Source organism: Aplysia californica, unplaced genomic scaffold (assembly GCF_000002075.1).
Source record: "Aplysia californica isolate F4 #8 unplaced genomic scaffold, AplCal3.0 scaffold00133, whole genome shotgun sequence".
Lineage (NCBI taxonomy): Eukaryota > Metazoa > Mollusca > Gastropoda > Aplysiida > Aplysiidae > Aplysia > Aplysia californica.
Window position 1 is genome coordinate 379,947 of NW_004797403.1, and position 18,240 is coordinate 398,186.

Consider the following 18,240-nt stretch of genomic DNA (forward strand, 5'->3'; position numbering starts at 1 on the left):
TTTCTCTCTGTCTCTCTCCCTCTCTCTCTCCTTCACCTCCCTCTCTCTCTCTCTCTCTCTCTCTCCTTCTCTCTGTCTGTCTGTCTCTGTCTCTCTGTCTCTGTCTCTCTGTCTCTCTCTCTCTGTCTTTCTGTCTCTGTCTCTCTGTCTCTCTCTCTCTCTTTCTCTCTCTCTCTCTCTCCCTCTGTGTCTCATTTACTCACTCTCTTAGTCTCACCCATTCACTCCCTCCCACCTTCCTATCACACTACACAACAACTGTATGGTGTCCCCACCTAGATCAGGTCTCAGTGTGAGAGGCTGATTGACCCCTGGAGTGGGCGTCGCCCCAGTGCCAGGTCCAGGTGTTGGCTGGTAGGGGTCAAGGGTCGGTTTGTTGAAGTCACATTGCATGAGGCGGCAACAGTAGTCATTGGGGTCGGGGATCAACTGACACTCAGATGGCACAAAGGAATATGATGGGCACCTGAGGAAGGGAGAAAAATGGCAGTTGTACATAAAACAAGTTAATAGGGACAATCACGGCAAAAAGAAGAAAAGCAGCTCTCTTTTTGTGTGTCAATGAACAAATTCAAGTGTGAGTTTGACATAATATAAGCACAAAAACAATATAATTCCCATTTAGTGGTAGTAAAAATCAAGACTGACAAACAGACACAACATAGGGAGAGTAAAAAAATAGTACCAGCCAGCAACGTCCTCTAACCACCTGCATGAACAAATAAAATAAAATAGAAACAAATGCCGCTACACAGCAAAACTAGCTTAGTCCTTTGATGAAAGAATCAAATCTCAGCATTTAGCTGTAAAAAATAGAAATTTAAATACTAAAAGATATGGAAAATGGAAAGGAAAAAACCTCAATAATTGCACCAAGTTTTAACCCTTCCAGCCCCATGCGCGTATATTTTCAGCAGTGCTTGTACCTCCCACCGTCCCAAGAGAGTATAATCTCAGTTTCGGGGGATACCGAATTTGCACATTTTTCGAAATTAGCGAACCTAATTAAACGTGAGTTTTCATAATATTTGTTCATTTACCTTTAAACAAAGCTAAATGTTATTATCTTTTTAGAATGCATGCCTCTTTCTCTGAAATACCGCTGTATTGGCTGGGACTGGGGTTAGGGAGTGCACAAAAATGGCTGGGGCTGGAAAGGTTAACCAAGTTTCATACCCGAAATGAGCTTTGATCTCTATTATATTACATTTTGGAAAGAAAAAAGAAAGTTATGTATCGTACCTCTCATCACATTTATAAGTCCCTGTTGTCTCATTGACACACTGACAGTTGTATTCACAGCCATCTTGCCACTTCATACCCTGACGGTAATCTAGGCCTTTATACACACACGCATCTGGGAAAAGACAAACCAATGGTGAAAGTTGCATCGTGGTTAATATTGAAAAAGAGTATTTGTCAACAGAGCAAAAAACAACAACCCCCAAACAAACTTAACTGGTTTTTTCTGTTTTCAATAATCATTTAATAGAAATTCAAGACAACCTATGATCAGTAATTGCTTCACTTCTAAACTAAAAACATATTTATATGTGTCTGATACAGAGTTTTCCTACAAAGGATTAGATCTTAGCCTTATTCTTTTTTTACATGTTAAATTTGATTAGCAGGCACCCACCATAAATGAAACAAAATAAAAAGTACAGTATTCTGATATGCCATGGAAGATTTGATTGGCCTTATTGAAAGACACAAACTTCCATAAAAAGAATCTGTACTTCAGTGATGAGAGAAAACAAAAATTCTAGTTAAAATTTAAAAAAAAAAAAATTTCAAGAGTAATCTGTATGTCCTTCATGAGATTTGGGCAAAATAATATTCTAAAAGGCACTTTCAGGTACTTTTAGCAATTTGACATAAATTCCTCCTTCAAGTTGCAAAATTTCCAGAGTTCTTTGCAGCGAGACAATAAAAAATATACAGAAATTCAATTTTTAAAACAATAGGTCACAACCTAGACGGTCATAAAAACAGGCCACCTGCGCGTGACTGACCTAGATTCCTTGTGGGCTGGCACACCCGTGTAATAGGCCCACAACCGCAATAATGCGCCAGTGAAAATTATTTGTTCCGGTCACCTGGCGCAGTTCTGCACCAGGCCCGAGAAGTCTGTTGTAGTTACTCTCCTGGCTGAGTGACAGATGGGGTATTTTGTACTGCTGGCTGTGTGACTGCAAAGTGTTAAAAACAGGGTCGAGGCAGCCCTCACCTTAGACTATCTAAATTAAGTCAATGTGGGCTTAAAACATTTGCAACCACTACTACCAATTCAGATTCCAAAGTGTCTGGGGATTTAAGAAAAGTCAACATCTCTAATTCATGTAATAATAATAATAATAATCGATAGCATTTGTATAGCGCAAATCCCTGCTCAACAGCAAGCTCTATGCGCTTCACAATCTATACTATTACCCCAGCAGACCAGAGAGCATTCTGAAACAACCTCAACTTCCTGGGAAGCATACAGTGCAAGCAGCCATTTATAGTTACCCCAGCAGACCTGAGAGCATTCTAAAACAACCTCAACTTCCTGGGAAGCATACAGTGCAAGCAGCCATTTATAGGCGCCGCTAAAACACTAACATACTGACAAGGAAGTGTACACAAACACGAGCTCTCACGTTCTGGCTTGAGTGTGACTCCGGTATTAGGGTCCGGCGTAGGTTGAGGCTTGGGCGCCTGTCCTGTCACCACCCCGGGCACAACAGTCACAATGGTGGGTGTGGGTGTGGGGGCACCGGCGGGCAGAGGGGTGTAGGTGGGAGCCGGGGTGGGGATGCATTCAGGAACTCTGCAGCAGGTGGGATCCTGGGGGTCTGCCACCATTCTACATTCTGGTGGAATACTGGCGTATGTCGCACACCTGAATAGAGAAAAGAAATTTGTTTGTTTAGTAAGAGTTTTACGGTGCTCACAACTGCATAAGGTTATATGAGTATGCGGGACAGAAGCTGATTGGTTTCACATTAAGCATTTTCAGTTGTGGTAGAAATTTATTTTGAATTTTGACCGGGTGATGGCAAAAGCCTACTCTTATCAATTTTAGAACCATCAAGGGATCTTGAAAATACACAACTTGCACACAGGAACTCCGAGATTTTTTTGGTCTTTATCCATGAAGGCTAGGTGTTCGATTATACCTACCCTAAGATGAGGAGTGTTGCTGAAAGACTGCAGTAAGAAGGAGCCAAGAGTATCAGCAGAAAGGGTCAGGAGCCCAGAGGAGGAGGGGAGAGGGGGAGGGGGCATAAAGTGGAGATCAAAGCACATGAAAGAACATGACATGAGACCAAGAAAAGAGGTGAAAGGGGAAAATTTTAGAGAAGAATATTTTTCATCACTGGCTGGTTTTGAACTTGGGACCTATTGAATGAGAGGTGGACACAGTATCTCTAGACCATGAGAGCCACTTAAAGAAATTTGTGTTACAGAGAATCATCACAAGGCAATAATATTTATATAGTGTTGGGAAAAGGCAAAATATATTAAGCAGACAAGAAAAAAAACCCCTAGTAGTAACCAGTAGGACCTCCCTACTTTCACAACAAAACAATTTCTACGGGACAATGCATGTTTCTTATACAACCTCAATTCACATCCTTACCACACTTTTGCTCGTCCTATACGGCAACGTGGGAGCTACATGTGACAAACGTGAAAGAAAAAAGAATAAGTTCAAATCAATGTCAAATATAGCACTCATTATTTATATATCTGGGTATGTTGGACAATTAGTAAGGGAAAAAAGTGCTTAAAACTTATAGTTTTGATCAAATTAAGTATTTTCACTTACCTATCTCTGCATGTCGTGTAGTTTGCTGAAGCATCTTGACAAATACAGACTGAGTCACAGCCATTATACCAGGACTGGTCTTGAGAGTACAATACACCACTGTACTCACAAAATGCTGCAAAACACCATACAAAAGGGGAAAATATAAAGTACAAACTAAGAATATCAGGTTTACAATATCATTCATTGTAGTTAACAGTACAGTTGAACCTGTGTAAGACGGCTACCCATTGTCGAGGAAAAAAATGGCCGTATAAGACAGGTGGCCGTCTTAGGCAGGACTGATTAAGATAAAGAAAACAAACCATTCCTTTCTGAGGTCCCAACCGAAGGTAGCCACATTGTTGTCATTGTTGTTTTTGTTATTGTTATTGTTGTTGTTGTTGCTGTTGTTTTTGCTGTGTTTTTTTATTTATTTTTGTTGTTGTTGCTGCTATTGTGCAAGGGTGGACAGAGTGCTATGGTAAAACAAACACATGAGTCGCCACCACTCAGAGAACGAGTGACGCTTCTGTCGCAAGTTCATGTTGACGTCCATTGTTACTTTGTTACAGACTGGGTAAACAGTGACCACTCATTTCACTTTCGATTTGTGTATGAGTTCTGGGCGGGGGTTATGGGTTATGAGAGATCACATGCTTACCTCCCCAGCAGCTGAAAATTTGCTACCTATTGGTCAACAGTGGGAGGGGCCAACGCAACATGATCGATTGGAGGGACTACCTAACAACAACGACAGGTGATTGGATTATGACGTCTAGCCCACAACGCCAGGGGCCAAATCACAATTTATTACAAAATGTAATGGAGTCACTAAGGTGGCCGTCTAAGACAGGTGTTATTGTTTGGTGTGATAGGGGTTGTGTGTTAAAATATGGTGGCCGTGGCCGCGTTGGACAGGTGCCCGTTTTACACAGTTAAATTATATAGAAAAAACACAATGGGGTGAAAAGGAAAGTGGCCGATTGTACAGGTGGCCATCTTATAGAGGTGGCCGTCAGGGCCGGTTTGACTGTATATCACCAAGTTTCCAGAACTGCTTGAAGTCATGGTAATAGATAGAAAAAGAGACACTGTGGTATTAATGCTATCTTTAGTTACTCCTTCACTTTAGTCCTGATGTAAAAGAGAGTCCTACATCTTTGCTTTTTACTATTTACATTTCTTTCAGCCTGTTTCTGTTGTCTTTTACAGCATTTTATTTATCATTTAATATAATGTTTTCTACAGATCTTAAAACCAAAACAATATTTAATAGTCCATTAAAAAATGCTAAATATCTTGTGTTTAACACTTTTCCACCAGTTGGGTCTGAATAGGTTTTTCCCAATCTGTCAATTGGATTTTTTAAAGGGGTAAGTTGTTTTGCCTTTTCCATTGTGACGTCTGCACCTATTGATGAATACATGAACTTATAGTTTTGCGCAGTAATGTGCCGATTGATTGAAAAGTGTTAACACCTTCGGGACCGGCCCCACACCAGCTGATCCTATTCCCATGACCGCAGCCGCCGCCCACATCCCTTGTAAATACATGTACTCGTTTGCAAGATATTTTTTCACTTCTAATCAACTAAAAATGGCTTCAGCTTCATTGAATTCGAAAAGGAAAGAACTCTTCTGTGCTTGATAAAGCAGTCGGAAAACATGGATAATTCAATAACAAAAAAACACCAAAAAAGACCCCACACAAAACAGTTTTTTTTAAAAAGTCACCTGGGCCGGGCGGCGTCCTTACTCCAGGTACAAGAGTGGTTGTGTCCCCTGGCCCAGGCACGGGTGTGGGCACGGCAAACAGAGTGGTGGGGGGGCTCTGGGTGGTGGGCGGCGGCGCACACTTCGGTACCTCACAGCAGATGTCTACCGGGTCCACCACCAGCTGGCAGGTGGCAGGAATGTTCTGGAACTCAAAGCATCTGCACGAGAGAGAAAAAAAAACACCCATCAGGGATTCATGTAAATCTTGGTGTCAACATTTTTGCTGCTATGTAGACAAAGAAAGAGAAAGAGAGGAACGCAGAGAATGAGATAGGAGGACAACATCACAGAGTGGACAGGAAGGACGATGGGTGACAATCTGAGGATAGCAGAGGACAAAGATAAATGGCGAGAGCTGGTTTTCAGATGCAGTGGTGCCCTCACGGTTGCCCCAACCACAGGTAGAAGAAGAAGAAGAAGACGAAGAAGACGAAGAAGAAGAAGAGGTATACATATTAATTTGCTAGTTATATCTGAAATTGGTTCACAGCCATTTGTTTCTATGAGCCATTTTGAGATGTAATTATAACTTTCACTGTTGTTTACTCTTAGATATAAGGATAAAGAATTTTTGGCTTTGATTTAAGCTCTCTTAAATTAACATTCAATCATAACTGTAAAAAATAAAGATGCAAAAGTCTCAGCAATGATAAGGTGTTAATTTAGCATACTGATTTTCATTGATCTTCATATTACAGGTACTGCAATAAAATTTTATCATCAATCGTTTACTCTTTGTACTTTTCTATGTACTCAGTACTCTCATTGCACACCTATGGATAAAAGTGGTGAAAATCTACCAGTTGCCCCAAGGGAGCTGAGGGAGCTCAGGTTCAAAAGGTTAACTATGACAGCTTGTGATTGAGTTCAACAGCTGCAAAGGGAAACAGAATTCAATTTTGAAAACAGTAGATGATGGGCATACAAAACATTGCATCATATCTCAGTAAAAACTTTACAAATCATTTATCGATCACTCTTTTTCATCACCAGTAAGATTTTGCTGCTTACGTCACTATGATAAGAGGCAAAATATATAAACTTAATGAAGTAATATCAAAAGCCTTGAAAATCTCAAGTTTTTAACAAACACTTTTTTCTAATTGTCTAACCACAATCCTGTGTGTTTGTTTATTTATGTGTGTGTGTGTGTGTGTGTGTGTGTGTGTGTGTGTGTGTGTGTGTGTGTGTGTGTGTGTGTGTGTGTGTGTGTGTGTGTGCGTGCGTGTGTGTGTGTGGGAAAGGCACATTACACGAATTTCCCACTTGGCTCGGTCCTTTTGGAGACGGATATTAAACTAGGAAGCCCCACCTCTTAAATTACCTAATAGTGTTGATAGGGGTGTTAAACCCATACCATTTCAATATTTAAAATTTTGTATCTGCATTCTCTACATTTATGACTAATCATACCTTTCAGTACACTGATAGACCCCAGTGTTCTCATCCAAGCACTTGCACTTGTATTGGCAGCCATCATCCCATGTGTTTCCCGTTCTGTACAGAACTCCCCCGTACAGACAGCCAGCTGATCATGGAGAAAAAGTGTTGCAGTGTAATGGAATCAGGTGCTCATCAATTTTCGGGCATAACAAGTTATTGGTAGAATCTTAATGTCTGTTCATTTGCCTTGCTTTTGATGAAAAAAATACCCATCTATCTGACCATAGAGAAAAAGTGTTGCAGCGTAATGGAATCAGGTGAACATCAGTTTTTGGGCATTACAAGTTATTGGTGATATCTTAGTGTCTGTTCATTTGCCTTGCTTTTGATGAAAAAAATACCCATCTATCTTGAATAGAAGTCGAGATATTTGTGATTGAAGGAGGTGGGGGTTGCCTGATACCAGAGATTAAATTAGCGAGAAAATCACTGCCAAAGTTTGATGACGTACAAATCTGTGGTGTCCTTGGAAACTATAATCTTACATTTTTGTGCTTTTGGTCAACATTTTTCAGTAATATTGACAAAGGAAAAGAGATGTTGAGCCCAAAAACAATCCAAAAACCATAAAATATCTTTCTGACATTCTGGTAATAAAGACCTGGTAAATAAGTATTGTGCAATTACTTCTAATGTTGTTACTTTGAACTTATTTAACCAATATTTTGCCCTTCATTTGCACACCCATAGTGCGCACTAGTGCAGTAAAGTTTTATAGAGACCACAGAGCAGCAGACATAACAATACCTGGTCTAGGATATCATAACTGAAGTCTATACATAGGCCTTACACATAGCATGTGATGGCACGTGTTGTGTTTCATAATATCTCAAGCACTGAGCTCTCTCATTTCCCTAGCCTAGTGCAGGGCACAGAAGGCCTACAGTGTGCAGTGCAATGTGCTGATCAGCTCTTTCGTCACTTCTACATCAAGTAGAATTGGTCGCTTTTAAGGACATACCGGCTAACCCAGATATCAGTCGTTTCCAGAAATCTTGATCTACCCCAAAAGTGGGCATTGCCCTACCTATAGGAGAAGTTTGGGTTCGTTGGTGTGTATATTTGTTTGGTTATAGAGAAAACTGTCCTTTTCTTTTAAAGAAACTGAATAAGGGTCCAGAAACTTTACCTTCGGTTTTCTCAAAACAGCATTTTTAGGGAAAGCTCCCTTGTGCTTAAAAGCGACCAATTATTTGGCAGATTTAGCAAACTGGCAATGTCAAAGGGAAAGCACAAAGTGTAAAGCCTGCGGCTTAATTTGCAGTAACTGAAAGAGAAAGATGAGAAAAAAACTTTCACAAAGTGAAATTTGTCTTAAGCATGGCATTCCCAACTCAATGCTGTTGACAATCATCCTTATTTGAGCAATGTCTCTAAACTGAAAACACACCTAAAACAAATAAAAAACGGAGGTCCCAAAGATTTCAGTTCAAGCAGGCTGCTCTGCACATCATATAAAAAAATCCTTGAATAAAATTTATTAGAATAAAATAAAGCAATCCTCACTTGTGCTAGTGTTCACATTCTGACCAGTGATTTTCCCAGGTACTTTGGCAGGTATGGGAACAGGTAGTGGGTAGGTCATAGGGGAGGGAGTTGGGAGCTGGTCGGGTTGACAGAGTACAGATTGGCAGCAAGCGTCGTAGGCGTCAACCTCAATCTGGCAGCCAGTGGGCACAGGACTCAGAGTGGAGCATCTGACAATCAGAAAAACAACAATTTTATGATTTTTATGGCTTTCCATACTCTAATAGTTCATTAGCGCAAAAACTTCACAAAGATTAAAACAAAGAAGAGGACCAAGACAAAAATATGGATTAAGAAAAATTCTAAAATAAATGAAGACAGATCCCACAATTTTTGATTATCTCAGATCAGATTAAATAAATCCTTGCTCATATGACTTTATACAGTTGCGAGCTCCATAAAACACTTACCAGAAAAAAGATATAATATTATTAAAGAATCAGCTTAGAAAAATATAAAGTTTCAGTGTAACTAGCATCAGTAATAAATGGATACTCCACTGTCACTACGGTTCCCACCTTTCTTCACAGCGGTAGTTCCCCGTGAGAGCGTCCTCACACACACATCGGAAGTCACAGCCGTCAAACCAGTGAGAGCCCTGACTGTAAGCTACTCCATTGTACACACAGGAAGCTGGTGCAAGAAAGGGAAATTGAGATGAGGTTTGTGGGAAAAAGCTCGTGGGGCGAGCGGACAGCGGGAGATCTTCAGAGGAAGAACCCTCCTCATGCAAATTTTTTGCCTTTAACTTCCTGACACTCTATGGGGCCGGGCCACACTCAGGTCATGACTCTTAAGTGCTCTCCTGCTGTTTCTGTTTGTTTGTTTTCTGTTTTCTTGGTGCTTATTGGGGGATGAACCCTCGAGGTTTTGGGGTATTTCTTTTTAAACAAGAGAGTAATTTATTCTGCTTTTTAAAATTCAAGCTAATCACTACCTTAGAATTACAAAGTTCTATCTGCTCAGTACTTGTTTTGAGAAATTTGACGTAAAAGATTTTGAGCTTCACAACATGTCAAGCTTTTTCCAATGCAGTTCTTTGATATACCTTAATGACGACTCGGAATAATCCTACCATTTTGATAGAGCAAATAGAGCATTTGATTTCTGATCTCATGATCTCAGTAACTCTTTTTACTTTTTTACTTTTCCGATCCAGCGGCCACTTGGGTTCTAGCCCTTTGGTCTGTCGATATGGCAAAGAATTTGCAGGTTTTAATCAGCTGTGCTTTGTCGCTGTATAGAGTAACTCAAAATGGCCAAAAATATCAGACAGAACTTCGTAATTTTGGAAGACACTTGAAATATATAATATAGTGTGATATATTCAGTAACATCTTTACTTTTTCTTTTACGTTTGTGTAAAACGTCTAACTTTATCTAATTAACGTTTAACATAGAGCAAAAAAAATTATTTGATTCATTTTTTAAAAACCTGTCAAGTTTTAAGATTCAGAAAAAAACAACAACCAAAAAACATCAAAACACCCAAACAAAATAAATCTGTTTGAATTTTTCTGAATAGCTTACGTTTGTTTATCCCGGGGACTAGCGTGTTTTGTGGCGCCAGTGTGGGTGGAGTGGGCAGTGTGAGGTCGCAGTACGGCTGTTTGCAGCACGGGTCTCTTGGGTTGGTCACGTACGAGCACTGAGGTGGCAGAAGGCCATAGTTTGGACATCTGGGGAGAAAAAAAGCTGGTTAACACTTTGAAGTCACTTAGCGATATAATGTGACGATGAAAATTATCCGTTCCGGTCACCTGGCGCAGTTCTGCACCAGGCCCGAGAAGTCCGTTACCGTCGCTCTCCTGGCTGGGTGACCAGATGGGGTATTTTGTACTGCTGGCTGTGTGACTGCAAAGTTTTAAAATACAACCTTCCATTTTGAACTGCTTGATCTAGTGAGTAACATCTGAGGTAGCTGGGGGGGGGGGGGGGAGGGGGTTACAGTGGGATTTGCAGTTATGTCTCACAGGAACAGGAAATATTGGACTGTGATCATCGTGATGCACACATACAAAAAGGGGGGGGGGGGAGGGGGAAGGGGGGAGGATGTTATTATACTTTATTCTTCCCCAAAAGATAATGGTTTTTGTGGTAGGTTTGTAAAATAAAAGTCAGCACAATAGCAGCCATTTTATAGTGCTTTTGTGTATGAGTGTATGTGTGTGGCCAAGGGGGGAGGGGATATCAAGATAACAAACGGAAATATCAGAATATTATAAAAGCTGTAGGGCTCTGGTAATACTGGGGAAAGGGGAGACTAAGATAGGAAATACTACAGATACACATTATATTCTCTCAGTAAAAGCAAAAAGACAGCATCAAGGTTCAAACAGGTCCAACTTATCCCAAACTCACGAGAGGAACTCCTACAGGAGACACTTTTTTGCTTCTTCATTTCTCTCCATCTTTTCTGACTCATTTCAAGTCACTCAAACAGAATTACCCATAACTGTTTAAAAATAATGTCTTCGGTCAGCTGATCAAATGGTTGCTTTTAAGCAGAAGGGGGCTATCCCGAAAAATGCTGTTTTGAGAAAATCGAAGGTAAAGTTTTTGCCCCATATTCAGTTTCTTTATAAGACATGGTGAGTTTTTTCTATAACCAAACAAATAGACACACCAATGAAAACAAAGTTCTCATACACATAAGGCAATGCCCACTTTTGGTGTGGGTCAAGATTTCTGGAAACTCCCGAAATCTGCGTTAGCCCGCTTGTCCTCAAAAGCGACCAATTTATACCACGAGCACCAGTACAGAAAAAAATAACAAACAAGTGATCATCCTTACCTTTCAGTACAGGTGTACATTCCCGTTTTTCCGTCATCGCACACACAGTCATACTTGCAGCCATCTGCCCACCGTTGCCCTTTTCGATAGCTGACACCATTGTAAATGCAAGCATCTAGGAAGACATATTAAACAATATAATAGGAAAACTACTAGTGATGTGTTGATGTAACAATTTATTTTATAAGAAGACATGATTATCTTTGAAAACCTTTGGCAAACATTAATTGTTATGTATTCATATGACCTTAGAGCAAGCATCAGAATAACATTGAGTATGTTTCTAGCTTAAGATTATTATTGCTGATATTGATGCTCATTTATATTATGCATGTGATTGTAAGCCTGTGTGTGTGTGCATGTTTGTGTGTGTGTGTGTGTGTGTGTGTGTGTGTGTGTGTGTGTGTGTGTGTGTGTGTGTGTACACGTGGTGAAACACCAAACCAATGTGCCAGGATCTGGATAATAAAGATGTATCTTATCTTATCTTATTTTATTTTATCTTATGTCTTTGAATCTAATTGATTTCCATCACAACACAAGTTGAGAATACCTAAAAAGCAAGCAAAGCCAAAACAAACAAACAAACAAGAGGTCATCTTTTAAAAGAAGACCAAGTTCACAATGGTTAATGAGACATGATATTACGCATCAAAAGAATACAAGAAAAAGAGTTAGTCACTATTAGCATAAAACTAAGACATGCTAAAAGAGTGATCTAGTAAATATTGTTCATATTAACAACCCTTCTTAGCACACATAGAGAAGGATTACGGAAGAAATAATGTTATTACAGAGCTCAAAAGTAATTATAACCGGAGTTGAGTTAAAAATTTCAAAGGAAAGAACTGTTAGGAAAAAAGTAATAGCTTACTTAGGGTCGGCACAGATCCTGGCAGAGGAGCTGGTGTGACCTGTCTTCCTGTCACCACGCCAGGCACCAGGGTAGGCAGCAGGTTGCCCTTCTTCTGGGGGCTCTGAGGGTCAAGGTCACACTTCGTAACTTCACAGCACAACGGGTCGCTGGGGTCGGGAACCATGCTGCAGTTCTGAGGGGGAGGCGGTTGTGCTACACACCTGGTGCAAAGAAAGACGCAACGTCAGTTTTTACAGGATTTTTAACCCTTTCAGTCCGAGGAGTGCTCAATAATACTATGAAAGAGGCCAAGAGTGTCTCATGTCAGGGCAGCAAAGAGGTTAAGACAGAAAAGCAATTCGCTGAAAAAAATATTTGTAGCATGTATTATGACCAAGCAATTTTTATATGACAGTTTTACAAGCACATTCGCTTAGTTGACATTAGAAGTAAGAAAAGGATATTATTGTAATTTTTTGGTGGTTTTTTTCAAAAGCAGTCTTCTCTCCAGAGATCACTACTCAATTCTTAATATTCATCAAGCTCTACAACATTTTGAAATCCCGAGACAGAAGGAGCCAACAACAGGACAACATTTTGTTTTAAGAGTACAAAAAACATAATGAAGTCTTGACACGTACATCATTAAACAGTCTAAAGAATATATTATTTTACATTCATGTCAAAAAGAAGATACTTTCAGCTGTAACTAGTCAGTTTCTTAGCAACCTAAAGATCTTTATTTAAAGTGGGAATGAACATTCTATAGGCCTGCCCTGAGCATGTTACGAAAAACCTACACTCCCATTATACCAAAAACAGAAATAACTGTAAGAGTTGTGATGATCTTTCTCAAGGTGTGTCTCTGATCACTTGTTGCCGCATCTGTCACGGTGTTTGTGAATGTTGCTCAGTGTGTCGTACAGCTGTGCTGTGTCCAAAGTCCATTCATCATCTTCATCAGTGCCTTTCACCCCTGGCAGGGTATAGGCCACATACAAGCTTCTTCCATATGTCTCTGTCCTGGGCCATCCTTCCTAGCTCATTCCAAGTGAGCTTCATCTCTCTCATGTCCCTTTCCACACATCTCCTCCCTGTACTTGGATGATGGAGGAGGCTTCTGCCCAGCAGCTTTCTTTCGGCTTTCATTGCCTCGCATCATAAACTCTCCATTCGGAGAAAATCCATGACCAGCCAAGCAGAGATAATGGTTTTTGCTTGTATGTGTTTCTGTTACAAGTTCTTTTTACGAGAGAGGTTGTTAGCCTCGTGACTCAACCCCCGACCTGGAGGGAGGATGACTCTGTTTCGGGAGTCACTACCTGGTTCGCCATAATTTAGTTGCTTCCTATGACACGCTAGCACCAGGTCAGTCCTATTCTTTTCAATGCCGGGACTGCACGGCTAAGAGTCCATTCACTTGTGTAACATTGTCAGTCACTGTCTGCCACTCAAACAAGGAGGATGTTTTCCATAAAAATTTATTAAAGCCAAGCTTTGAAGTATGGTTCTTTTGTCTTGTAGGCGACATTTTAACTCTTTGTCCAGGTAGCGGACACATACGTCTGATCAGCAGCAGAGCATAGACAAACATTGCTGCATTATTTCAAACTATTTTTCACACATCAGAAACATGAGTTTGAAGTTTTGATAGCAAGCATACTGTTATATAACACACAGGCAGGTAACACTCACTTGAAATACTAATACCGTACTTGGTGTGGTAACCATATCTAGGACTCTACACATATCATTGCCTGCCTTTTTAAGTTTCAGATAAAAGAAAAAAAACTGAAATATTTGTATGAATATGGAAGTTATGCCTCGTCTTTTAAGTAACCCAAAACAGCGCGTCTTCAAACATGCAGAATGCGTGTCTTCAATGAGTTAATCAACTTCTCTGACTTAAAATTCTGACCTGTCAGAGCATCTGTATATACCCAGTGTAGCGTCCTCACAAGTACACTTGTACTGACAGCCGTCGTACCAGCTCTGTCCCTGAGCATAGGCTTGACCATTGTAAACACAAACATCTGGAGAAACAACGGACAGACATCCACATTTGTGGTAAAGAGTGGAACAAACGTAATGAAAATCACGTAAAATATGTATTATATCAATGTGGCAGAGCCTAGACTTTCTTTCAAAAACAGAATGTCTATATTCTTCATTGATATGTGAAAGGCAATTTATTTTCTTATTGAATAACACACATTGGGGGTTAAAGTTGTGAGCATGAACACCACTACAAGAAGTAGGTATATTTTGAAACAAAAAAGGTTTTTAATTTAAGTAATAGCAGAAATGTTTTGCCTTTTTCATATTATCTCATGCCTTCCAACATGAAGTTCCAGGTAAATCAAGGGAGAGAAGGACAGAAATACATTGCCAGCAGGCTGCATGATTTCATTGCTTCTAGAAGATCTTTCATACGCCTTTTGGAGAAGATCTTTAATCTCATTATTGATTCATATTTGTGAAGCGTGCTGACAAAATGAGTTACTTCTCGGATTAAAACCTGAAGGAAATAGATACATCACGCCTAATTCATTTCTTCTTAAGTAGATTCTAGTACCAAATTCAAAAACTACTCACAAAAGCTGCGCTTTAGATCTAATTGTAGTAAAACAGCAGTGTGTGAACCTGTCTACACAGGGTAGGTCTACAAGAAACATGTGTGTGGAGTTTTCAAGCTTGAGTTTTCAGCGGGGGAAAAGTGTTGTCAGCTACATTCGGCACGGCAGGCTGGAGGTTTTTGTATGGTGTGTGATTTTGGACAAAACAGCTAAATGAGTGATTTTTAATTAGCTCTCACGCCTAATTAGATACCACCAGTGAATGGATCCCCCTCTCAAACAACTATTTTATGCACGTACAATTGAATGTGCATAGCCAAATGTTTCTTTCACGCCACGCAGTTAAAACGGATTAACGAAAGGGACTATTATAGGTGAAGTTATTACTGTTTATAAGTATGAAATAATAAAAGACAGGTCATAGTTAAAGAAAATGGCATCAATAGAAAATCTACAAAACTGACTCTTATGTTGATTTTTGGCCAATATCTCTGTTTGTGGATTGCGAGAAATAACTCATTTTGTCAGCACACCTCACATTTGAAGGTTACAGGGGAAAAATGACTGTAGTCGTAAACTGAAAATTGTGAGGGTACCAATTTGGAATACTGGTTGACTCATAACTGTATTTCTGTTCAACTGTTGCTTGATTATTGTTGTTAGATTTCCCATTCAACAACATTCAACAATAAACCACCAGTTAAACAAATATAAAGTTATGAGTCCACAAGCTTTTAAAATTGGCACCCTCACAATTTCCAGTTTGTGACTACAGTCGTTTTTCCCTGTACTCTTCATTTATGAAGACAAGCTTTGCAATAGATGGTGTCAACATCTTGAATATTATAATTCACTATTTTTCCAGCTTTTTTAATGAGGATATTTCCGTAGAAGATGAACAAAAGTGTTTTACCAGCAGGTTGTGGTTTCAGAGTAGTTATTTTCCCTGGAGCAAGAGTGGACATAGGGTTTGACGTAGGAGTGCTGTAATCCGGGTCACAGACCGGCACTTGACAACAAGGATTTGCAGCATCTTTCACCATCTTGCAAGACGGAGGCAGGGCACCATAGGTAGGGCATCTGTAATAAATATTTTAAAATCAGCGTGGATTTTAGATTTGCATTATAGGCATAAAAAGAGTTCAAATATAATTCCATTAGTTGAAGAAACAAATGAATTTTAAGTGAAAACAAGACTGAAGTTATTCTTCTCGGTTAAATTCTATATATAGAGACCCCAAAGACTTGAGTTTCTCCCTGATAATATTATGGGTACAGAAAGTATTCAGTTGGTGTACACATGTGTGTGCATGGGTGTATATGTGAATATGTTTTGTGTGTGTGATTGTATGTGTGTGTGTGTGTGTGTGTGTGTGTGTGTGTGTGTGTGTGTGTGTGTGTGTGTGTGTGTCTGTGTGTGTGTTTACTTATGTAAGTGATTTTGCATTCATGACAAAGAGAATAAGAGCATTGTGAAATAGGTAGGCTTATGGTCTGTATTTACCTTTGGACAGACACTAACTACTTTGCGCATATAAACACATAAGTATTCCTTTTTATTAAAATTAAGTTTTGCTCAATTGCTATACAATTTATATCTCAGTTCCCATCTCTTACAGGGTTAGGAAATGATGTAAGGAAATTATAATATCGTCATCCAAATATGGTTGTGTGCTGGCCCAATGCTTTGCAGTACTCACTTGTAAAATGTGAGCACCTCACAAAATGACAAGTTTGCTAGCTATGCTCCACTCACCTCTCTGTGCAAGTGTAGAAACCCTTTGTTGCATCCTCACATTTGCAGGCATATTCACAGCCATCAAACCATTCCTCATCCTGGCTATACTGCTGACGCTTGTAACTACAGAAACCTGAATAATAATAAATAAATAGGATTTGTATAACACATATCCCCCATGGAAAGCAAGCTCTATGCGCTTTACACTATATTATTACCCCAGCAGACCATAGAACACCCAGAAACATTCTCAGCTTCCCGGGAAGCATGCAGTGCAAGTAGCTGGTTAAGCGCTCAAACACTAACAAGCTGACAAGATCTTTCACTGTCTATAGCTGGGGACCCATTTTCACCTGGGTGAAGTGTGGACAATTCATGTAAAGTGTCTTTCCCAAGGACACAACATCGGGCCCACAGCTTGAACCCCTGAACCCGCAACCTCACGATTACGAGTCCTGTAGACCACCGACGCCGGAATACCAAATACATTGTGGGGAAAAGCCTGTGAATATTTTAATAATATCTAATAGAAAGCTCAATAAATATAATATTTTTCATAACACACTTCAACCTGAATTAAACTCTGCTGGAGACATGCACTTACTTTTAGGCCTAGATGAGGTCGCTTTAGAGACAAAGTCTCTGATAGAATAGAATTGTTCAAAATCAGGACACCAATAAGACACACAGGGCCCTGAGACAGGAAACGTGGCCAACCCCACTGACACTACAAGAGAAGCTATATGGGCCGACAGATGAACTGAGCAGGACGACTCAATTTATGACAGAGACCAGACTTTAAGTGCGATGCGATCGAGAAGAAGAAAGAAGGACATCAATGGTTATAGAGTGTCATTAGTGTACATTGGAGCTGGTTCCTGGTTCTGACTGTACCAATTACACAGAAAGCCACCTGTGATCTCAAAGTCCAACTGGCATGTAGATAGCCTTAGGTGCATAACATTTTACAGTCACTGCGCATCGCTGGTGAAAATTATCCGTTCCGGTCACCTGGTGCAGTTTTACGCCAGGCCCCAGAAGTCCTTTGCAGTCGCTCTCCTGGCTGGGCGACTAGACGTGGTATTTTGTACTGCTGGCTGTGTGATTGCGAAGTGTTAACCTAGTTGTTTATAAAAAAAAGGCAAGTGGAAAATACAAAGAAAAACTCCTGTAGCTTATTTATTAAAAAGGGAACCGGTATTGCATTGAAATCTTAACACTTAACATGACATCACAATAGAATTCTTTAACACTTACGCAGATTCGGAACTTGTCCTGCAACAGGTACAGATGCTGTGCCTGTGACCATGCCTGGCACAAGAGTCTGTGGCAACACGGTGCCCGGCACCATAGTGGCGGGGGAACACACTGGCTTCATGCAGCACGCGTCTTGTGGGTCTGTCAACAGCTGACACCCAGGGGGTAGAGCACCGGCATTGTAGGAGGGACATCTGTCATAATAGAGACATTGTTTTTATTTTCTAAATGTAGGCGCTTTTTTCCACCCCCATCAACACAATTTGTGTCATGACACGGTAGAATCAGGCGCTCATCAATTTTGGTGATGAGGAGTTATTGATATCATCTAAAAGCTTGTTCATTTGCCTTACTTTCAACGGAAAAAATCCCCCCCCCATTTATCTTGAATAGAAGTCGAGATATTTGCGATTGAAGATAGTGGGGTAACCTGACTTCAGTGGTACAATTATCAAGAAAATGGCTGGCAAATTTCGGT

At 40.1% G+C, this 18,240-nt stretch overlaps 1 protein-coding gene across 1 annotated transcript in view; it reads right to left on the reverse strand.

The window, feature by feature from the left end:
• Window positions 1–18,240, reverse strand: part of LOC101854711 — a 108,409-nt gene that overhangs the window by 43,715 nt on the left and 46,454 nt on the right. The window contains exons 31-45 of the mRNA XM_013081484.2: window positions 17,763–17,956; window positions 16,524–16,638; window positions 15,681–15,847; window positions 14,110–14,224; window positions 12,210–12,412; window positions 11,336–11,450; window positions 10,072–10,220; window positions 9,060–9,174; window positions 8,521–8,711; window positions 6,985–7,099; window positions 5,530–5,729; window positions 3,815–3,929; window positions 2,643–2,884; window positions 1,243–1,357; window positions 276–466 (exon numbers count right to left, since the gene is read on the reverse strand). Coding sequence (XP_012936938.2) covers window positions 276–466; window positions 1,243–1,357; window positions 2,643–2,884; window positions 3,815–3,929; window positions 5,530–5,729; window positions 6,985–7,099; window positions 8,521–8,711; window positions 9,060–9,174; window positions 10,072–10,220; window positions 11,336–11,450; window positions 12,210–12,412; window positions 14,110–14,224; window positions 15,681–15,847; window positions 16,524–16,638; window positions 17,763–17,956 — 2,342 coding nt within the window. The remainder of the gene's footprint in view (window positions 1–275; window positions 467–1,242; window positions 1,358–2,642; window positions 2,885–3,814; window positions 3,930–5,529; window positions 5,730–6,984; window positions 7,100–8,520; window positions 8,712–9,059; window positions 9,175–10,071; window positions 10,221–11,335; window positions 11,451–12,209; window positions 12,413–14,109; window positions 14,225–15,680; window positions 15,848–16,523; window positions 16,639–17,762; window positions 17,957–18,240) is intronic.